The sequence below is a fragment of the Hipposideros armiger genome, unplaced genomic scaffold (assembly GCF_001890085.2).
Source record: "Hipposideros armiger isolate ML-2016 unplaced genomic scaffold, ASM189008v1 scaffold_295, whole genome shotgun sequence".
Taxonomy (NCBI): Eukaryota; Metazoa; Chordata; class Mammalia; order Chiroptera; family Hipposideridae; genus Hipposideros; species Hipposideros armiger.
Window position 1 is genome coordinate 1,675,459 of NW_017731645.1, and position 23,701 is coordinate 1,699,159.

At 56.9% G+C, this 23,701-nt stretch overlaps 1 protein-coding gene across 3 annotated transcripts in view; it reads right to left on the reverse strand.

Moving 5' to 3' along the window:
* Nucleotides 1–23,701, reverse strand: part of PTPRN2 (protein tyrosine phosphatase receptor type N2) — a 363,220-nt gene that overhangs the window by 297,617 nt on the left and 41,902 nt on the right. For all 3 annotated transcript variants that reach the window (XM_019659095.1, XM_019659096.1, XM_019659094.1), the window contains exon 2: nt 9,019–9,132. In XM_019659095.1, the coding sequence (XP_019514640.1) occupies nt 9,019–9,091 (73 nt within the window). In that variant the 5' untranslated portion in view covers nt 9,092–9,132. The remainder of the gene's footprint in view (nt 1–9,018; nt 9,133–23,701) is intronic.

Genomic DNA, 23,701 nt, shown 5'->3' on the forward strand with positions numbered 1-23,701 from the left:
AGGGGGGACACGCCCAGCTGCTCACGTTCTTCAGCTGGAGCCACCGCTGCTGTCCAGGCCACGCTGCCGCGGTCCATGAGGTCAGGCTGAGCGTGGAGAGGCTGACCGCGGAGCAGTGTGTGCCCCCGAGGGCCACGCACTGCCGGGCACTGGCTCCGTCGCCCAGGTGTGGGGTGGGGACGGCAGGGGGTGGGCCAGACAGCTGGAGAGGAGCCGGCTGGTCGCCGCATGTCCATGCACCGGATGGGAGGCCTGCATGTCACCGTCAGACACGGGCTGGATGACTAGCTTCCATCACGTCCTTGGGATGAAACGTGTCTCGTCGGGAGGCGCAGGGAGCCTGTCTGTCGGAGGCGGCGCCCAGAACCACTGCGGGCACAGCTCTCCTTCCTGCCCCTCCACTGGGTAGCGGGGTGCCAGCTCCACGCGGGCGTTTAGAGCTTCCTCGGGGCACTGACCAGCAAGAGGCCACCTGACACTCAGAAAGACATTTTTGGTGCAGGTCCACCTGCTCCCTCGTGTCGTTTACGATGTCTGACTGCCGTGCCTGCAGGTCCTAGACGACCTGAGACGCAGAGCTGCACACGTGTGCACATCTGGGGGCGAGGAGGTATCAGTAACGGGGGTGTGTTTACTTTTGTTTTCTTTCGTTTTTCAGTCCAAGGTCTGGGAGCGCCTCCCGCTTTGTTGTGGTGAATGCACTAGAATGTGGTTGGTTTCCAATAGTTACAAAAGCTGTTTATCTAGCTGCTTGTTGTCTTAAAACTGGAGATGCACTGAGTTCAACAAAACAGAGCTCTGGGCCGAGAACGTGCCGCGAGCAGCGGAGGCAGATGCCGCGCAGCGCCGGTTCCCGGGGGCCTGCCTTATTGCTTCTGGTTTGTAATAATTCTTTGGAGGCCGAATACAACGTTAAAAGAAATTCTCTGTCTGTACCAATGTTCCTGCACTTTGTAATTCAATTCCTGACTTCAAATAAAAGTGACTCCTTCATATAGCTTTGCCATTTACTGAAACGGCCAGCTAACACCCCCAGGACCCTACAAAACCACGAGAAAGTTTAACGCAAGAAGAAAGAGATGGAAGGGAGAGAAAGGAGAGGAGGAGGTAAGAGCCATTTCCAAAACGCGATGTCCAGAAATCAATTTGTAATTATCTGTCCACACGAGTCTCAAGCCTTTTATTGGATAATGTAAGTAATACACAAGCCTGTAATGTGAATTATTTTAGAGAATACAGGCCTGACTGTCTCTCTGACCTACGGCTCGTGTACAGCTTTTAGTGAGGTTTAAGACAAAATTACATCCCACACGGGCATAACGGTGTCCCCTTCGCCCACCACTTGCTCCTCTCAGAAACGCAGGGTCTTGTACCATCTGGGAAGCTGCCAGGTTAGCAGTGGTCTCCATTTTGTCCTCTGCTGACACATCCAGCTCCCTGGAGGGGAGGCTCTGCCGTGTCTGGGATGAGGACTCCAGGAAGCGAAGGCGGCTCCGGCCCAGGGTCCAAGCGCAGGCGCCTGCCCGCCTCCTGACACGGCTGCTCCGTTCACGCGCAGTGGTGCCCTGAACCCAGCCACCAGCTTCTTAGGCTCTAACAGGGATGACGTCCACCTGACCGCATATTTCAAAATTAAAACCCAAAATCTGTAGTTTGTATCAGGAAAAAATGTAAGCTTTTAAAGCACTCAAAGTTAGGACGTCCAGTTTTAATCATAAGGCTAGGATACCATTTATGCGTATTTCTTGAAGCTATTACAACATCTAAGCATTTTCTCCAAGACAAAAATGTGACCCTGAATAAGAAAGACTTTGGTTTGCCCCAAATTGATGAAATTGCGTGGGACGTCCTTGTTTTCATTTCTGGTTCCTACACTTGCAGTAAGTTTTCCATGTAGATTAAAGGTTCGCTCTGGTGTCAGCTAACTGCACCCCAGCTCGGGATGACAGAGTTCCGTTTTCTGCACCTACTTTGCCTTGAGAATAAGTCACGTGACTCCCAGCCACCAGCTCCAAAAGACAAATTGCAGCATCAGAGGCGCAGCTGCAGGGCCTGTGCCGTGCGGATGAACCCACTGGAGGGAGGCTTGTGACCGCACGGGCCTGGGGCAGGCGGGCGGGACCAGAGAGGACCAGGCAGGAAACCAGCGCTCAGGGGACCGGAACCTGGGCTGCTAACACATCTACCCGTTCAGCTCACTCTCCCGGCTGAGAACTGGGCTGCACAGCATCCACTAAACCCTGTCTCTTCGGCACTAATTTCATGATAACATGTTTGTCCACTGATGTCTGGTCCAAGCTTTCAAATCATCACATTGTCAACTTTGGCACATAATCAGATGCCACGTTTGAGGTGGTTAGACAATTAAATACACAGAAAGATGACTTTGTGTGATTTATCTTCTGACCAACTGTCTTTTTGTGGCTGCAATGGGGCCAACTGTGTAGTCTGTGGGCACACGGGCTCCCGGGGCCTGTGGCTTCACAGACAGAATGAAGAGACGGCCAGGCTTGAGCGGCCAGGCAGTGGGAGGGGCCAGCGTCCTGGAGGTCCTTGAGCATCTCAGAAAATACGAGACCTTCACAGCCAAAGACATAGGTCTTCCTGGCCACCCTGCTCCTTAAGAGAGAATGGTGAAAATGCAATGTGCACAGTAAGCCGGTCTCAGGTTCAGTCCCCAGGGGCAGGCATGGAAGCGGGCAGCGTCTGCTGGCATCCTGGCTCCTCGGAGCTGCAGCAATACAGAGCTTTAAACACCGATCCCGTTTTCTGTTCTAACCACAGGGCTGTTTCTCTCCATTTCACAGGCACCAACATTAGAAGTAGCTGCTAACTCTTTGGCAGTCAGCGTGTCTGTCCTGTGTCAATAATCTGGAAACCATTTCTGAAATGCGCCAGGGAGCTCTTCGCTCAAAGGAAACCTGCCCCGAGCGCCTCAGGAAGGCGGAGAGCACCAAGTCCCCTCGCTGGGGATATTACTGGGTGGTCGGAAAAGTCATGACATCTTTTTTCTATGTTTTTTGTTGCAAAAATGCATCAAGACTTTTCCGACAGCCCAATATTACATCTCCTCTGAGTTCAGCAGCCCTCCACCCACATCCCGTGAGCACCCCTTGGCCATTCTTCCTCCTTGTTTAGAGACACAGAAAATGGGTGTCTTGGAACGGGTCAGGTTTTCTTCTCAAGACCTCTCATTTATCCTTTGATTGCAAAACCCACAGTAAGGAGGGTCCTTTAGTGCCAATAAGGAGACATACAAGCAAATATGGACCCGGACAGAAAACCCCGGTTCCGGGGACTCTTCCCAAACGGGAGACGGGGTCAGTGAGTCCCATGGAGGCTCTGCAAAGCAGAGGATGCTCCACGACCGCAGCATGCGACGTGCCCAAGCTGACACTGGGCTCCATGACCACGCACTGTCTCCCTGTCTCCCTGTCTGCAGGAGGCATCCTACACCGGGCATCGCGCAGTTGGGCGGCTGTGATCACACTGGATTTCCCACATAGAATGCAGGCGACGCTTGCTGGATTTGTAAAATAACTTTTTGAAAATTTAGGTATATTAAATTTTTAACGATGATTGGCTTTCAAAGTTCCTTCTGTGATGTCTACTAGTGGGTAAGTCAGTTTCCACTTATTTGTAATGTTTCCCTTTTCTTTTAATTACAGCTTTTGTGGTCATACAATTCCAGGTGACGGCCATTTCAGCCTTTATTACTGTTGAAAAGCTGCTTTTCAAATATCATTCTTTCCTCAGTGTCCTGTCTTTTCTCTGTGGCTGTTCCTAAGTCCTCTCAGGTGCGGGTCCCCTGCAGGGCCACTGTGACCGTCAGAAGACTTGGGTATTTATTTTGGAGTGTCCTGCTGGGAGCTCACCTCCCCCTTCAGGGAGATGTCTGGCAGGTCAGGCAAAGGCTGCCCCTCCTGCACTCTCTCTCTTCTTTGCGAATTTGTGTGTGACGTCACTTGCCCCCCCCACCCCCGGCCTTTTCTCCCGCCTGCCTGCTCCTGCCTGCCTGCTCCTGCATGTCTCCGTCTCTCACGTCCCCTCAGATCCCTCAAGTCTCCTCAGATCTGTATTCCTGCTCAGTAACCCTCTCTTCATTGTGTCTAAGCAGCTACCTAATCTGTGCTGAGTATCCTGTTTGAATGACCACATTTTCCATTTTGAGAATTTCTAGTATTTTTATTCTGTCGTTCCTTTTTCATCCGGGTGTATTTTTATTGTTACTTGCATTGTTTCCTTATTATTTTACACAGTGAGCAGGTCGCCTCGTGCCTCCTAGTCTGTTATTTCTAATTCTCAGGGTCTGATTCTTTTACCTGCTGCTTCTCTGCCTCTATCTGCCCCATCCTAGTGGGTTATTTCCGCCTTGATCCCTAATTTTGGTTGAGTTGGGGTGTCCAGCTTACCCCAGATCCAACGTCACTGCAGCGTGGCCTCTATTTGCTTCTGGGTTTCAGCAGCTCTGAAATGCCGGTCCCACCAAACAGAATGCAGTGTGTGCACAGCTCCCTGCATCCCGGCGGGCACGCATCGCCTGAGGTTTGGGGCAGGGAACCCAGACGGACATCAGCAAGGAGGAAGGGCCCTGGTTTCCCAGGGCACGGGGGTGTTCACACAGGAGAAGCCAGGTGAGGAAGCATAGGTGGGCGGCAGGCCGACGATCCCCCAGGAGGGAAACTGAGGGACACAGCGGGCACCAGCCCGGGCCGCGGCCACAGTGGCCGACACTGTCTGTGTCCACCCCATGTCGCTGGGGTTTCTTCTTATTCTTTTTTTAGGAGTTAGGACATTGTGTTAGATTTTTTTTTTTTTTTTTGCTTTCTTGCTTTTTGCTTTTGACATATAGCTCAATACGTCAGGAGAGCCCTGCCAGGACATAAATCCATAGCTGTTTTCAGGACAGCAAATTGCGTGCCGATGAGTGACACTTAAATGCTGAATTTTCATGGCTTGTCAGAAGTGAAATGTATTTTTTTTATTTAATCCATAAGAGAACAATGTGTCCACCCATGAAACTATGCTGCCTGCAGGAGACACGAGTGTAAATACAGCAAACAGACTTTATGCCTTGATGAGTATATTTGTGTTAAAGAAGGAAGTCCCCCGTTAAACCCCACTTTCCCTCCTTCGTGAGGCGGCTCTTGGTGGCGGGGAGTCGCTGTCTGTCCTGGACGGCTTCCCGGCAGCCGCCCCACAGGGTGACCTGGGCGTGGTGACTGCAGGGCTTCTGGACAAGCTCGTTCTTAAACCATTGTGTCACAGAACCGAGCTCGGGAAGCAGCAGGACAGAAGGCTCCTCAGGGGAGACACAGGCCCCCAGCACCTCGGGGCTGCCACCCACCCGTGAGCCTGTCATGACCAGGGCGGAAAACGTGAGGCAGCGAGTGGGTGGCCGGGCTGAGGAATCAGAGGATAAGTTCCACGTGACACGGCACTGTCGGCAACTAGGGTCAGATGAGGGACCCAAAGCAGTGTGGGTACACACACGTATGTTTGCACGTGTGAGCATGTGTATGTGAGCATGTGCACGTGATATGTACACGTGCGTGTACATGTGTGATCCGTGGGTGTGCACACGGGTGTGTGGCTGTGCACTGTGCACAGGTGTGCCTATGAGTGAGTGTGTGTTCACGTGTGTACGTGTGTACGTGTGCTGGTGGGTGTGAAGGCGGTGACAGCCCAGGTTCTGAGTGACAGCCACATGGGACATTCATAACAAGGACGGTTCCAGGGCAAACCTCAGGCCAGCAGCCCAGAGTCTGCATCCTCACGGCCACCCTCACCTGCTCCCCGCCCCCCCAGGAGGAGGCAGTAGGGGTCTTCAGCACATTTACGACCCGGAAGGGTGACAGTGCGGAAAAACCGCTGTGGTTAGTCAACAGCCTTTGTCCTTGGAGCCTCATCGTCCTGACAAAACCTGGGGTCTGAGTGCTGCCATGTCAGTGGTAGGGACGGTGACAGTGGACAGTCTGGGGTCCATCGCACCGAGGCTTCACGGGAACACCTGTCAGGAGGGCCCAGGTGCATTTTAGCATCGCTGTCACCATCATGTGGAGAACACATCCACATCTCTTGGAAAATGGTTGTTTTTCTGGTGTTTGGCCTGATGCACAGACCTAACCAACGGAGCAGAAACTTTGCAATAATCCCCACTGGAAAAAATAGGTGTATGATCTGGTAACAGCCGTCATAAGGTGGGGACAGAGTATTGAAATAAATATATTAAATATTTGGAAATACTGATATTCATAAAACGTTTCAAAATATTTGGTTTAATTGGACTTCACGGCAGCCCTTACTGACTGTCCACACACACCCGGCAAAGAAACGGTCACGAAGAAGCTCAGTCACCCCCTCCCGCCGCCCGCCTCTGGAAACAGTTTGGTGGTTTTGGTTTCTTACAGAACTAAACGCACTCTCACCACACGACCCAGCAATCGTGCTCCTTGGAATTTACCCAAAGGCGCTGAAAACTATGTCCACACAAAACCTGCAGAGGATGTTTACAGCAGCTTCACTCATAATCGCCAGGACACAGAACAGCCAAGACGCCCCTCAGTGGGCGATGGATAAATAAACTGCGGTCCATCCCGACCATGAGACCGTGCCCAGCACCTAAAAGCAACGCGCTCCCAGCCATGAAAAGACACGGAGGAGCCTTATGTGCACGTTGTATCATAAGTGACAGAAGCCAGTCTGAAAAGGCCACGCACTGGATGATTGCAACTATATGATGTCCTAGAAAAGACGAAACCAAAGACAGTAGGAAGGTCGGGGTGGCCAGGGGCTGGGGGTGGGGTAGTCGGCGTTTAGGGCCAGGAAACCGCTCCGTGTGACACTGATGCTGGGTCTGTGTCCTTGCACATTTGTCAAAACCCATAGAATGTACAAAATAAAAAGTAACCCTAACATAAACCATGGGTGCTAATTTATAATGTGTCAATACTGACTCATTAATCGCAGCAAATGTCCCATGCTAACGCGAGATGTGAATAATAAGGAACTCCTCCGGGGGGCGGGGTGAGGGGACAACTGAAATTCTGCTCTTTCAGCTCGACCTTTCTGTAAATGTGGAAACGCTCTAAAAATAAATCTTTTGATTAAAAAGCGTATTTGCCTCCGTGTTCAACCACCGCCATGAATGAACCAGCTCCGTGTGTCTCAAACTCACTCTGAACACCAAACCCCCGAGGAATCGAACTGTGACGTGAACCGAACCCCAGCTTCACGGGTCCTGGTTACAGTCGGGGCACAGAGAGGAAAGGGGTGTGAAAATGGGGCGGCGCCATATAGGTTCCTGACAAAGCTGGGACACAGACCCTAAAATTTCACCAGGGCAGAAGCACCCTTGCCCCTCCTGCTGACGAGGTTACGTGGGCTTCGCCTGGGGGGCCTGTGATGCCAGCAGCACCCCTCCACCCGAGGCGACCAGCTCTCCAGCCCTGTCATTGTCTAGTCCTCAGGGGCCTCAGTCATCTGTCCTTCCCACAGGACATGTGCACACGATGACATTCTGCTGACAGGACCTCCGACAGGAAGGAGCAGCCCTTCCACACGCACGGGTGAGATGGCTGCGTGTCAGAGGCGGGGGCAGGCGGGGTGCTGTCGGGAGCCTTCAGGGCCCCTGAAGGTCAGTCCCAGCGCAGACCCTTAGGACCTGGGGGCAAACACATGGCATCCTCTGCCGATGGCTCCCCTTCTTTGAAGAAACTGCTTTTGGGCTTTGTGGAGACTGCACACTGGACATTGGGCCCCCAAGTTGCCAGGAGACGTGATTCGATTCCCGGAACGAGGTGCTGGGGCCCCAGCCGCTCTCAGCTCACTGTCTCCCTGGCCACTCGCTCTCAGCGGCAGCTCCTGCCGCTGACCCCCTGCCTCCCGGCCCCCCAGCTTCTCGGGCTCCCTGAAGAGGGGCCGGCTTCTGTCATGAGAGCGGACGTGGGCTGCCGTCCTCCTGTCCTTGACGTCCTGTTTTGTACCCATCGTCCCCTCCGCAGACCTCAGGTGCCAGGTGCACAGACAGCAGCCCCCAGTATAACCAACCCCGTCACTGACCAGACGCAGGCTCCCGGCGGCTCGGCTCCTGACTGCCCCTCCCTGCACCTGGTCTGGGGAGAAAGGGTGCCTCGGTCCCAGGACTCGGACGGAATGAATCCACATAATTCTTCGCTGCGGAACTTTCCGGTGCTTAAGAAGCCAACCTCGAACACCCAGAAGGAGGAACAGAGCAGGCAGTTTCCCAAACGTGGGACCAGACGTTTTCTTTATGCGCCATTCACAAGCCCCGTGGGCGCGTGGCGACCGAGAGCTGGGCGGCTCCCTGGTCCCTCACCGCCAGGCCTGGCCCCTGGTGATGCCCTTTAGGTCCTGACCAGGACACGCGGACTCACCCTCCAGCTCCAGGCTGCGTCGGCCCTTGTCTGGGCCGTAATCACGTGGAGCCTGACCATAGGGCTCCCCCCTCAATCTAAGAAAAGACAGATGTACCCTAAATGATTAATAGTTACATATGATAATTTTTAGATTATTGCAATTGGTTAAATTATCTTAGCGCCCTAGGAAGCCAACAAGTACCAGGAATCTCCCATGACTAAACAGAGAGGCAAAATTTGCAGAACAACAGTGGGCGGGGACAGATTCTCCCAGGTCGACCAGGATGGGTTTGGATGGTCTGTGGAGATGAGCACCCACCGCCCAGGGCACTCTGCCCATGACCTCTGCGTGCTCTCCACTGTCCCAAGCACAGCCATCACGTTGGGGCTTCCGGCTCGGCTCAGTCGACAAACCGGGGCCACCACCAAGCGCCAGGCCCCAAGCCCCGGAGCTCCTGCCCAGGCCTGCCCGCAGCGCCCCCGCCCACCGGACCCCGCTAGCTTGTCCCCTTCCAGTCCCCCGCTGCCTAGGAGGCTTGTGGGCTTAGAGAAGCCACGCCTTTGCTGAGGGCCCCTGCCTCACCGGACACGTCCCCTCCGGCCTCTAGCCTGGTGTGATGGTGAGGGCCCAGCCTCCTACCTGTGCGGGAAAGCTTCTGCAGGGTGGCGGCCAGGTGCTGCAGGACCCCCGGCGGAACCTCGTAGCGGTACATGTCGAGCGCCGGGACCTTCTGGCATCTTCCAAACACCCCATCTGTGAGGAAAGGAGGCAGAAAAGAGAAGGTGATGTCTCATTTCAGACAGGAGGGAGAGAAGACACCGGTCCTCGCAATGATCCTGACTGTGCTGAGGCTGGACGCTGATTCAGAAAGTCCCCACAGAGCTCTCAGCATTCAGCATCGGGGGGCAAGGGCTGAGTCACATAAACCTCACGGCACAGGCAACGCAGGAGAAAACGGGATCCAGTGCGGTCGTTCCCGCCCCATCCCCCCAACTCCTCATTTCCTGCGATTCCCTGGCCTGGCTTTCACATTTTTGGTTGTTTTTGTGTTTTGTTTTGTTTTGTTTTTTAAGATTTTTATTGGGGAATTGGGGGAAAGGGAACAGACAAGTTGCTGTCCTTTTTGTTCTTCAGTCTAGTTGTGGAGGACGTCACTTCACTGGCCCAAGTTGGCACCATCATTGCGCTCTTCCCGGGCGAGGCGGATCAGTCGCTGGCTTCTGGACGGTCACTCACGGTGGCTGCTGGCCACTCACTGTGGCTGCTGGCTATACACGCTGGCTGCTGGCTACACACGGTAGCCCATGGCAACCCACTGCAGCAGGGGCTGCAGTCTACGCCGTTGCCGGCGACTCACGGCAACCCAGCTCCAGGTTGAGCTGTTGTTCAGCATCTTAGCTGTGGAGGGCAGTGTCACTGGCCCTCATATGTGGGATCCGAACCGGGGCCCTCTGGTGTCCCAAGCCAGCTCTTAACCATCATGCCACTCGGCCGGCCCGGCTTTCACATTTTTGATACGAAGCTTTGCTTCTGACAATCCAGTGACACAAAAGTCAGGAACATTCATGGCGGTTTTCCTGTGTGAAACAGAACAGCAGGAGGTATAGGTATTGGCTCGCAGAAGCCAGGAGGCCCATGGATGCACCTTCCCGAGGGCAGCCTGGGGAGGAGGGGGCTGCCAGCCGGGCAGGACCCGGGCCCTTCTGAGAACTCAGCACAGGACAGGTGCTGGGGACAGGGAGGTGTCCGTGGGGGCCAGTCCACCCGGCCTCCTCCGTTTGTCTGTGATGCAGGCTCTGCTCAGCCTCTCACACCACACCCTCCAACGCGTTCAGGCCCCAATCGCCTTTATTCGGCCAACTGTTCACTTTGAGACGAGCTTCCTGGGGTACACAAACGTTCGAATTACCGCCTTCCCGACACATGAAACCCTGATTCAGGGACCCGCGCCTCTTCGCACAGGGCGGCCATCTGCAGGTTCAGGCTGGGACGGAGGGACACGCTTCCTGCGTTGTTCACAAAGGTCCCAATCTCCCAGTGTCACTAAAGAAAGCCACTCGGATGCAGCGAGTTTCACCTGCAGACGCACATTTGCCGGTCAGTGCTGGGCTGACACCACAGATGCTTCAGGCGGATGGCGCCGTGTGGTAGCGTAAAGTCACCATAAGAACCACACGCCTCACGTGGATTCTAGGGACTTGGCAAAGCCCAGAGGAGCTGGGAGGACATGCTGCCGGGAGCAGGCGCACTACAGCCATGGAGACCCTGCCGCTCGTCCCTGTCACGCTGGGCTCCCAGGCACCACCCCGGCTCAGGCTCACCCACATTCGTGCAGTGGCTACATACACCCGGAGTTACGCCAGTGACAGTTCTCAGCAGGGCCCTGTCCCCACTGTCACCACCCAGCCAAATGCAGGCCGCTCGGCGAGTACACAGACAGTAAGTGTCCCTGTGGCGCTGGCTGCTGTGGGGCAAGGACTCGGGAGGAGGAAGAGGGAGGGAAAACGAAGGGCTCTCTAGAATGCACCTGCACAGTCCGTTTTACTTTTCAAGGAGAAATATATTGAAAGCAGAACCTGGGCTAGAAGGAGCATTGAGACGGTCAGACCCCACGTGTTACGGATGAGAAAACTGAGGCCGTAGGAGGGTCAGCAGATGAACGGGAGGAAAAACCAGGCTCCTGGGCTGGAGCCTCGTCAGCAAGCGGCCTGCTCGGCTCCAGGGGCCACCACCGGAGAAGCACCTGCCTCAGGGCCCCCAAATCCTCGGGTTTTCACAGGGAAAACGGCCAAGGGCATCTCCTATCTACTGGGAACGTTCCAAGTAAGTTACTTCTCTCTGTTTGTGTTGCTTATGTGCGTGTGTCTACATGTGTGTATTGTAGTGTGCATACATGTGCTGTGTTTGTGTGTGTATGCATGTGCATGTGTTGTTACATGTGTGTTACTGTGTGAGTCTGTGGTTGTATACATGTGTCTACATACATATGTGTGTGTTGTTTATACGCACCACATGTCTACATGGATGTGCATATCCGTGTGCACACACATACACGCAGCCCTCTAACATTTGTCTGCCTGACAATCGTACTGGAGCCCAAGGGCACTGCTGTCGCAATGTCACCGATCACCTGGGAACAGGTACTGCTGCGAGCTGCTGGAGACAGGTTCCCATTGGCCCTCAGCATGCAACCTCGCTGCCGTCTGTTTCCTCTGCAAGGCTGTGCACTCTCGTCAGCACACGCTACCCATTTCCTGTCCCCGAACCTGCTTCACACCCTGACCTCAAGAGAGGCGCAGCTGCTTTAACATCCCTCTGGATGGACGGACAGAACAGCCGCCAGGGGACACACACGGACACAGGGCACAGGCGCGTGGCACAGACGGGCAGCTAATGACACACGAGTTATTCACTCTTAGTTGTGATGCGGTGACAGAAGGACAGGCTCCGTGGACAGCACAAAGGGGCTCCTCATCCAACAGGGCTGGCTGGGAGGACAGCCAGGTGGGGGCAGCCTGTGGAGGGAGGGAAGCACCCGGTCACCGGAGCTCAGGGACTCAGGGGACAGAGCTGCAGCACGGGGCAAGCTGGGAAGGTCACACCCAACCCGAGGTCCCAGGAGCTGCCGGGGTGCCGAGGCCCAGCAGGCGGGGCTTGTGGTTTGTCAGAGAGGAGGGAGGCTCTGCGAGGGTGGCGGCCTGGGGACGGGGAACCAGACAGACCCACAGCCTTTTCAGAGGCACCGACAGTGCCGGTGGGGCCAGCTGCGGGACGGCCCCTCCACGTGGCCGTGGCACAGAGGGCTCTGCGGTCAGGGGGAGGTTCTGCAAGACGGCCCAGAAGGCGTGTCTCCGAAGCAGGAACAAAGCCGGCCAGCGTCACAGGAAGGTCAGGGCAACAGCAGGTTCCCCTGACGGCCACAGGCCACAAGCCCTCACTGCCCAGGCCCCCACGGGAGCGCGACTGTGTCCTTCCGGGGGACGTCACCTCCCAGACCTGTGGACAGTGACCACGCAGCCACACACACACACACACACACACACACACACACACACACACACGGCATGGAGTTAAAAGTCCCAAAACAGGGTGAACAAAGAAAGTGCTTTCTGAGGCTGTCCCCAAGTCCCGGTTTCTGAAATGGCAATTCCCCCTTTAGTGTGCAGAGCAGAAAGCCGGGTCCCCACTGCCTCTGGGACGAGAGTGGACGGCTCTGAAGACCGCAAGTGGAGGACGTGCGCAGCCCTGAGGAAGTGACGGCGACCTCCCAGCTGACGGTGCATCACCCACCAGAGGCTCTGCGGACCCACAGCTCTGTTTAGAGATGATTCTATTCACAGTCACCCAGAAGTGGGCGGTGGCTTTCTTCCACTGGGAAGAGAACACTGACAGGGGTTTGCCGATTTCTGGAAGAATGTGAAAACAACAGCTTGCTTATCTTGTCCATTCGTTTGTCCCCTATTCACTCACAAACATCACTGTCCCCTGAACACGGATGCAGGCCTGCCGCAGCGCCCGGCTGCTGGGCCAGCTCAGGCCCAAATCACTTCTCCCTTCATCTGTGGAACTGCGCGTGTCCCCTGGCCCCTCACCACACGTGAGTACACACACATGCACACGCACATGCTCTCACATGGTCCCCACGTGCACACGAGACCCTCCTCGCACCCACACCCCTCACGCCTCGCACCCCAGGGGCAGCGTGAGCTCCCGGACAGCAGGCGTCTCAACCCCATCCTCTGACCCCCCCATTCCCACAGCACCTGACACCGTGCTCTGCAGCCGCTGTGGGTCAAGTAAGAGTTTGTGCCTGATTAACGGGTGTTTTCCCACTTGTCTGAACGAAAACTGAGACACCCGCAGAAATTTGTAAGATCATTAGCTAGAACCCTAACTTGCTGGAACCTCACCTAAACGTAGGAGTCTTCAACCCCCAGCTGATGGCCCGGCTGGACGAAGGACCAGTGACAGATTGCTGAGACCACGCAGGGTGCGAGGGCAGACACTGAAGGTGAGGGCCGGTCTCCCCTTCCTCCCGGGCACTGCACGCCCCCCCCGACCCCCCGTAGGCTCAGGGCCTGGGGCTCCCCCAGCGCGTCCTTTCCCAGCCCACACATGGGAGGCGGTCCTGAGGGGCTCTGTTCTGGGGAGGGACCTCATGCTCGGACACTCTCGGGGTGCTGTGTCCCTCAGGGACGGCCACTCAGAGCGGCCCGGAACCAGCTGGTCAGGCCACCAGGCAGCCCTGGGCTTAACACCTGCGCCTCGGGCTCTGCTCGTCAGAGCTGCTTGCTCAGTCCCCTCGGTGACCGTCTCAGGTCACGTGAAAGGACACTGAGAAAAAAATGCCTACGGAACCTAGTTGTGCACCTGCTGAGAAATGTCCCTCAGTGTTGCCGCACGTCTATCATGGAGACCCACGGCAGGGACCCTGGGCCCCAGGTCAGGACCCACCACACCACCCCCGGGCCACTGGCCAGCTCACAGCAACTTCCGGAACTTCCTGCTCGTGCAGCCTCTAGTGGCTCCCGTGGCATTTATTTTGGTGAAGGAACCATTTTCTTTGCACCTGTGATGTTTCATCCTCTTTCTTCCTTTTCTACACTTTTACCAGTTTTTATATTTTTTGTGTCCTTTTTACATTTCTTCACTACCTCTTTGGGAAGAGATAATGACGTTGGGGGAAGGATAAATATAATGTGATCACTTCCCCTGGGTTTTCCGAGTGGGGCGGTTCCCTTAGGGAGGCTCAGGGGTTACCGCCGTGCTCACGCCTGGCCAGTAACTTGTGTAAACAGTTTATTCATGGAAGTGACATGCATGTGTAATCGTGTTACCTTGGCTACCCGGACACCTCGAGAACAATGCTCTTGATATTGGAGCAAGAAGAGACAGGCAGAAAAGGTGCCACAACTGCAAAGTCTTTGCCAATGAGGGTGTGCCGACGGTGGCTTCAGAGTAGTCACCAGGCAGGGACAGACGTGAAGCTAAGTGGCTACGTGCAGAGCTCCCCGCGAGAGTAGGAGCAGGCCTAGGGGGCTCACCTCGCTTCTTTCCATAATCGCAGAAACAGCAGTTCCCACAACACTGTACACGGTGGGCGCCAAACGCATTCACTCGCCCTGGGAAGTCGCCAGCCGACCCGAGGGACAAAAGGGACAACGGCGGTGTGTCTGAAGCAGCTCAGAAAACACAGGAAGTGATCGCGGATTTGACCACAGGCCTCCTGGGCATCCCAAGTGTAACCGGCTCAGAAACAGCACACAGCCAAGCATGCTTTCAGGGGGACCCGGGTCCCCACTCCAGGTCTGTACCTGCAGCAGGTAAGCGCTCACCGGCCCAATCGGTTCCCCTCACACTCACTCACCGCCCCCCAGGGGTGGCCAGGATGGAGAAGCAACAGTGACCCCTGGTGGCCGCCTCTTTGCAGTGCCGCACCCTCTCAGGACGGGCACAGGCGAGCTCGGTGCAGCTCAGGATAAGGTGCCTGGCAAACCTGAGAGAGTCACAAGTGTCCCCAGTGCCAACTCCAGGGAAGAGGTGGGGACGCTGCATCCTAGGGAGGTGGGGGAGTGGGACACACACACACGCACATTCACACGTGCACACACTCACTCTTGCACACTCACACGACACTCGTACACTCACACGACACACTCACACACGCAGTCACTGAGAAGAGTGGCATGCAGCCCCCAGACTGTCCCCACGGTGCTGCCTGTCTCATAGGCGTGGCAAGCATCTCCCACATGGGCGCCACACGCACCCGGCAGCCCTCGTCCCAGGCTGAGTGGACCGGACTCACGGCACAGCCCGCCGACCCCTGGAGATGAAGACACACCGACATGAAGGGCTGTGGGGACGGACCCAGTGATTCTCAGAGCACAGGCTCGGCACGACGGGGCAGAGGACACCTGTCCCTCGACCCTCCCTGGATTAGAGGGGCCCCTCACACCCTGCAGGCTGGTTGTCACCGTGGAGGAGGTGCACAGGCCGTACGGAGGGGCCTCGACACAGACGCCTGTCTGCACCGAGCCCACATTAGTAAACAGCCCCCCAGGAAGGTGTCTGCCTGGGGCTTCCTGATACAGTAGGTGCCCTCTGCCCCAGAGAAGTGAAGCCAGCCAGGGGTCTGCAGCCCCATCTGCAGGGTCCACGGTAGGCCGAGGGCACCCCCATCTGCAGAGTCTGCACCAGGCCGAGGGCACCCCCCCATCTGCAGAGTCCGCACCAGGCCGAGGGCACCCCCTTCTGCAGAGTCTGCACCAGGCCGAGGGCACCCCCCCCATCTGCAGAATCCACACCAGGCCGAGGACACCCCCCATCTGCAGAGTCCGCACCAGGCCGAGGGCACCCCCCCCATCTGCAGGGTCTGCACCAGGCCAAGGGCACCTCCATCTGCAGAGTCCGCACCAGGCCAAGGGCACCCCCATCTGCAGACAGCCACCTGCACCCACCGTACAGCCCAGCTTGGGGAGCTCCATCCCCCCGTGTCCTGCTGCACCAAGCTGACCACCCTGTCAGTCTTTCCCGGCTCCCCTTGTGGGGTCCCCTGAGGACCCGTCTTTCTCCTGCTCCTCCCTCCAGGTGGAGGCTGCCCAGGGAAGCCTGGCTCCTGCCGCAGTGCCCGGTAGGGCCTGTCCCAGAGGGCCTGTCACACTACAGGCGTGGGGGGAGGAACCCACTGCCCCCAGAGCCCCAGGGGCGCAGCTGCAGGAATAAATCCTGCCCAGAGATTTCTGGAGAAGGAAACGTGATGTCAGCCCAGAATCACTACCCTGTTGAAAAGAATTCTCCAGAGAGGGAGAAAAGTTCTCTTTGAAATGACAAAACAGCCTCCACATGCATTCCTGCAGTGATGCTGCCAAGTCGTGTCTGTTCTCAGGGAACGTGACTCCAGGCCCCTGCCTCGGGCGCCCGTGCACCGGGTGGCCGGGACCAACCTCGGTCCTCAGGCTCAGGAGGTGACAGCACTCCCCCGCTTCTGTGACATCAGGGCTCATGTCTCCCACCATCCAAAGGACATGATGAAGTCTGGGGGCAAACTTGGCTCCGAAGCCCCAGCCGAGTGGCCAGGCAGGGCAGGGGGTGCCAGGCACCGCCATGCACGGTCAGCAACACCGTGTGGGGACAACCGTGACGACAGAGTAAGAGCAAAGCTGACCGGCTCGTGGAGCGTTAGGTCCCAAGCACTTTTCTCAGCATTTTACTCAGAGTAACTCAGTAAGTCCTGCCCACCCCCACGCACACCACCATACCACCTGCACCGCCGGACACGCCGGGAGCTCAGGCACAGAACGTGCCCAAGTCCCAGAGCCCGCAGCTGCTCTGCAGTGCCGGGCGTCCTGCCGGCGACCTTCCAAAGGGGCCCCCTCGGCCCTCTGGCCATCGACACCCTGAGCACGATCTCCCCCTCAGAAGGTGGGACCCGGTTTCTGACGTAGAAAATGTGGTCGTCATAGCTACACTGCAGTGATGCAACATCTTGTTCTGAAGCCACATCACAAAGCCCTATGGTCCCGTGTATGTCAGGTCTCAAAATCAGAGTGAACAGCTGCAACGGCCACGACGCCAGGCACCATTCTGACACTCAGCTCAGTTTTTCCTACAACCGCCTCAGTGGTCTGAGCTGCCGCAGTCCCCTTCCCTGTTGGGAAAACCAGAGCCCGGATGGGGGTGGGGGGGACTTGCTGTGGGTGACACAGGAAGTGGCAGGCTGGCTCCAGAGCCCGCACGCTCGTTAGCACCGTCATGCCGCCTCTCCTGTGCGGCTGTGACAGCACCTGGCCAGGGTGCGGGCAGCGGGACCCACCGTTCCGAATGTAAGTCTTGGTCACAAGAGCCTTCATCAGCGTGACCGCCTGAGCCCACATCCAGGAAAAGTCAGCCCCTGGGGGCTCGAGTCGGGGAGGAGAGGACACCCAGCGCGTGGCTGAGGACCAGATGAGGGACGGGGACATTCTTCGCTGCTCAGCTGCCTTGGTGTCTCCAGGGAAGTCCCGTGAGAGGCAGAGCACCTGACAGTTCCTATGTGTCACGGATGACGCCCTAGGTGTCTGGAGAGAACCAGGAGCTGTAAGGACCCTGCTGCCTCGTAAGAAACTAACGATCTAGGTAAAGCATCAAGACAAACGTGGTTTTTTGAAAAAGCAAACAATTTAAAAGCACGTGCCTTGTGCACGGGCTGTGTGAGGGACTCAGGTGACTCTTCCACGCCAGCCTGGGGAGCACTGGCGTCCACAGCTGGACGTAACTGGAAAGCACGCAGCTGGGCAGGTGTATCGCTGGGGCTCTCGGTCCACGGGAGCGTCGGCTCCAGTGACAGTGAAAGTGGGGCTGTTTCATGTTTGCACTAACACAATGTGTCTCCTCCACGAAAACAGTTACACGTTTCACTGTCAAATGATTCTCCCAACTCTGTGCATCTGGGTTTTGAATGCTAATTACACTCCCTGGAATGTAATACAGGAAACTCTTTGGAGTGCTGGCTGAAATGTATGCAGGAACTGGGCATTGCGTTGCAAACATGGAAAAGCAGCCTTTGCTCGCTCTGGAATGAGGCCCAGATAACCCCCAGGAAGAGAGGAGAGGTTGGACGCCGGAGGCGGTGCTTGCCTTTTAGCTCGACTTTGATACACGTGACAAGCTGAAGGCACAGAGTATGAGACGCAGGGAGCACGCGGGTGGCACCGTAAGAGGGCTCAAGAGGCTGGAACGCAGCGGAACCTGAGACTCGCGGTGAGAAACCTCACACCGGCTTCCGCGCCCTCCTACTGGACGTCGGCCTTCCTGAGAGCCCCTCTGTTTACACGTGTCTCTCACCAGTCGGGGGTCACGCTGAGGGCGCTGGGAGCCCACGGCTGAGAGACGATGCTGTCACCAGACTGGTGTACGCAGCAGGGCGCTCGGCTCTCAGGCCTCAGCGAGCTGTGCTTTGGGTGTCCTCACCCTGGTCCATCTCAGGCAGTCAGAGGACAACGCGCAGACCCCTCTGGGAACAAAGGTGCTCAGTGAGCTGTGTGGGGCCTGCGTTCTGCCTCCTGAGAGCATCTTTAAACCAAGGGCTCCTGAAATGCACAGGGCTGCAGGCGGCCGGGCCAGGAGGCGGACGACTCTGGGCTGCTGACCTGCTCGCTCCTCGGGCCACACGGACGGACTTTGTCCAGCCTCCCTTGGCGGCTGGCGGCCCGGCCCCTCCTCCTGGCACATCTCCACGGGACAGGCGGGTCAGCAGGCTTTCGCCGGAGCCACTTGGGGGCGAGCGGTGCAACCTGTGTGTGGAAGTCCCTTCGAGGACAACCACACCACACTGGAACCAGCCTCCTGGACCCAGTTCCCCATTAAATATCTGCAAACTGCACTTTTGGGGAACCCCGTGGGCATCACACTTTTATGGAGCAGATGGCTCTCAGGAGGGCGGCCCTCACAGCTGCTGAGGGCAGAGCCAGCACCTTGGTGGGTGCCTCAGGCCAGTGGGGGCTCCACAGCCCCTCCGGTCCCCACAGAGGCTGCCCCCGCACGGGCACTCACTCCTGGCAGATGAGGACCTGCACAGCCCCCCCTCATGGCCCCCGTGAAAGGGTCAGCAGCAGGGCCTGAACTCAGGCGGTGGAGGGCGGCTAGCACGTGGCCCCAAACCTCAGGGCTGAGAAGTGCACTTGCTTCGGCCTGGGCGCTGCCCCAAGCTGCGTCCACCAGGCTCTGGCACCGTGCAGTCGGCCCTGAGGGGCATCTCCCAGAAACGTCTGCTCAGCCATCAGAACAGCTCCCTGAGAATGAAGCCGGATTAGGTCTATGCGACAGGCCGTCCATCCCGGCTGCACTTAAGCTCTATTGACTTCTGACCCCTGGGGACCAGGTCTGGCAGCTGAAGTGTCTGGAATAGAAAGTTCTGGGCCCCAGAGCTTCCCGGGAGGGGCGGCGGTCCTGAGCACAATATTGATTGGCAAAAACGAATCGCACCTGAGCCCCCGAGCGCTTAGCCTTTCCTGCAAAGAAAACTCGCCTCTTAATATTATCAGCCGCGGCTTCAATCACTTGGATCTAAATGTTTTAGGTGCGAGCAGTAATAGATTTCCAAATGGAGACATTAACCTTCCTGAACCGCTTCTCTCCGACGCGAGCAGCGCCGTCCTGCCTGTCCTCCTCCTCTCTTCCCAAAATGATGGGCCCCGGTCCGGCCGCCTGCCAGACGCTCGCCCCCTTACAGCTGACAGCCTCCCAGCAGCAGGTCAACAGATCACAACCCACAGTTTCTGGAATAATCCGGATTTTTACTGAGAGATGAAGAGGATAGCAGCATGTAATTTATTCAGGCCCTTTCGTTTTGCAGAGCAGGACACTGAGGTCCTGAGAAACTGAGCTGCCTGCCTGGGGGCGTCTGCCCCCACCCGTGCCCCAGCTATAGACACCCCTCTCGGCACCAGGATGCCACCTGCGGCCACCAGGTCTGGCCACTGCTGAGAAGCCAGGCTCCTCCAGGTGAGGGACAGGGGAGAGGGGATGGGGACCCGCCCAAGACCGGCTCCAGGCACTCAGCAAACTGCGTTTGCTGGAGCTGTTTGGTGCAGTCTGCTGTGGACGCACAGATAAGCTGCGCAAGGACGAAGGCGGTTTATCTCTGGCAGCTAATCTCCCCATCAGCAGCCCTCTGCTCCAGCCCGTTGCCAAGTAACCGAGGCCGCTCCTCTTATCGCCCAGAACGTTCCACTGACTATTCAGAGGAGAACAGAAAGGCTGGCACTGAGGGCTGTAAGCAGCACTGAACGAAAATGGCACATTATGTGGATGAGGGGAGAGGGAACCTGTTAGCCTTCGTCTTATCTGCACGGTGACAGTGACTCAAACACAGCCGTCCATCACTGCCTCTGCACCCGTTCTTACTCACCAGCTGAAGAGCACCTCACCCACCTTCCCCTCCGGGGAGGGGGACAGGCGGGGGCTTGTTCCTCCCAGGTTCAGTGTCGGGGTCCCTCTCCTCCTTCCCCCCACCCCACACCACCCCCTCCGCTCTCCCACACTGAAGGCGCGTCCTCAGAATTGAGGTCCCACCTTCCGACCACCCAGACATGTGCCCGCCAGCCAGGAGTGAACACAGCTGAGCCCCCAGCAGGCTGGGGCACCGCAGGGCCCGCTCCTGGCAAGACCTCAGAAGGACACCCCTGCGCCTATCGTGGACCCAAGGCCCTGTCCCCCCTCATTTCATCCCTGTCTGGAGCTGGTGGGAGGGGGAGGCAGGACCAGGAGTGGGCACAGAGGGGGCCCAGGCCCGGGGGAGGTGCAGTCTCCTCAGACGTGGGCCTGCCAGGGGAGAGAGAGCCTCGCCTCAGGGTCCCCACTCTGGCCCTCTGCCGGTGGCCGTCCATGTCCCCGAAAGCCTGGGGGGCCCTGTGAGTCTGCGTGCTTTCAGGGTGAGCAGCCAGACACTTGCGCTTGGAGAACGGCGTCAGGCACCCGAGATGCGCCGTGTCCTGCCAGCACCCAGGAAGCAAACTACCAAATCCAGGAGGCAAATGGGTTTCCCTGGCGACTGAAGCTCCGGTGTCTTGAGGCACCACAGCCACGGTCTCGGTTCCCTCAGCCCGCGGTGAGCCCGCCGTGCATGGCACAGGTAAGGGGCACAGGGAGGCCCCCACTCCTGTTTGCATCAGCCCCCTCGCACCACTTCCAATGTGATGCACCCACCTGCTGTGGGCCAGAAGCACCTTGGGCACCCGTCCCTGTCCCTCTGCCCTCCAGGGCCCAGCGAGCCCTGCACTCTGGATGCAGCCCCTGCCCACACGCCTCCTTCTCATGGGGAAAGCGAGCCCCACTTTCCACAGTGCTCAGCGCATGGAAATGACTCCCTAAGAGTTTACGGAAATCGAAAGCAGGGACCTGATGGGGTGTCTGCACGTCCGTGTTCATGCAGCGCTTTTCAGAGGCAGGAAGCAACCCAAGTGCCCATGACGGATGAATGGACAAGCAAAACGCGGCCCATCCACACACTGCGAGGGGACCCGGCCCTAACAGGAAGGACACTGGGACACGTGCTGTGACACCACGCACCTGCAGGACGCGCTCAGTGACTCATCCAGGCGCGCAAGGACAGACCCTGTGGGATCCCACTCATGGGCAGTCCCTAGAGGAGTGAGACTCACAGGAGAGTAGGACAGAGGTTCCCAGGGGCTGGGGGAGGGTGTGCGTGTTTCATGGGGATGGAGTTTATTTGGGAAGATGGAAAGTTCTGGAGATGAGGGAGGTGATGGCAGCACAATGTGCATGTACTCGGTGCCCCTGAATTGTGCTCTTGAAATGGGTAAGATGGACAGTTTTGTGTCACATGTGTGTTATGAAAATTTTTTAAGAACGATAAAAAACTTAGCGAGCAAGTGAGAAGCCGAACGAGAGAGAGACGCCCCGACCGCAAGGAGCGACAGGAGGACGTGCGCCAGTGTCTCCAGGCTACAGAACCTCAGTGGAGCCCCGAGGGCTGAGAGCAGCCCCCCACCGTGAAGCCACCGCGGTGGGAAGGAGCTGGCGTCGCGGACAGGCCTGCGTTCCGAACCCCACCGTCCGATGCGGTCCAGGGGTACATAGGCTGGAACATGTCATCAACGCCCAAAAGTCATCAGAAACAAGCAAATCCAGCGGAAGGCCTCATCACTTAACTTTGAAAATACATTGCTTTCCAGTTTAGATAAGATCAGCTCTTGGGGTGCTGAGATGTGTTTTTTTAAAATGTGCTTTCACAAAAACAACTTACTTTGGTCCCACGCTGGAGGCGCTGACGGTACCCGAGAGAACGTCCTCCAGCCGCTGCCAGCCCATCACCCTTCTGACAGACGAAGGGGCCGCTTGGAGCCAGGGAGCCCCTCAGCAGGTCAAAGTCAAGGACAGCCACAGCCCTCGCATGGCCTTCAAGCGTTTCCATCAAAAAGACCATTTCAGCAAGTCTCTAGGTGTTTTTCTCAACAAGAAAATGGTCATTCCTGTAAACCAACACAGGTCTTCCCTAATGACGGCTCTGCCGCCATGGCTCCCAGGAAGGCAGCACGGTGCACGGCTGACAAGCATTAATGAGCAGTGATGCACACGGGCTACTGTAAATGAAAGGATAATGAAAGCAATCTATTTGAAAATTAAAATATGATTAAGAATGGCAGCCTGTGCGAGAGCCCTGATGCCTAAGAACGGTGCCTGAGCACGACCAGCTCTCATTAACTGGGGGCCTGACGCAACGCACTCCTTTCTCTGACAGTTTTTAATAAAAAGTCACCTCACTAATAGATGCTTAGTCCTCTTGGACCCCAAGACCCTCGGAGACGTTTAGAAGTAGGGCGTCAAGGGCAGCCCCACTGGGGGGATCCCACTGACACAATCCTCAGTAGAGCACGCCGCTGACAGGGACACACTGTCCCCCACACGGAGGATGATGGGGACACACTGTCCCCCACACGGAGGATGATGGGGACACACCGTCCCCCACACGGAGGATGATGGGGACACACCGTCCCCCACAATGCAGGATGATGGGGACACACCATCCCCCACACGCAGGATGACGGGGACACGCCATCCCCCACAACGCAGGATGATGGGGACACACCATCCCCCACACGCAGGATGACAGGGACACACCATCCCCCACAACGCAGGATGACGGGGACACACCGTCCCCCACAACGCAGGATGACGGGGACATGCCATCCCCCACACACAGGATGACAGGGACACGCCGTCCCCCACACGCAGGATGATAGGGACACGCCGTCCCCCACACCCAGGATGACGGGGACACGCTGTCCCCCACATGAAGGATAACAGGGACATGCTGTCCCCCACACGCAGGATAAGGACCCTGAGAAGTGCAGCTAACCCAGAGGGCTTGGGATGGAGTGAATATCCTCCATGGGAGGACCCGCCCAAACGTTAATTGAAGAACAGAAAGGAACATTCTAAGTGTCATGACTCGTAAGTGAGATGCCTTAAGGGGCAGAAGTGTCCCCACACAACCGCAACTGCTCTGGTGACGTTTAAAGCATGTTATGGGAGGAACTGGAATTTGTTTCCTCAGGTGAAGGTGTGTGTACGAAGGAAGCACATGCTTCTCAAGTGTGCGTGTGCACCTGCCGACAGACAAAACAGGCAGTTACCATGACAGCAGCCGCTGGTTATTTTTACATCGCTTATTAAATTAAAATCATTTTCCTGGCAAAAATAAATACTAAATAAATGAGACATTCAAGTGCGTGACCCAACAGTTCCCTTTCAGCAGTATGTCCAGTGAAATACCTGGGCATGAGCACGAACGCGGACAGCGGTGTCAGTCCTAGTGACAATG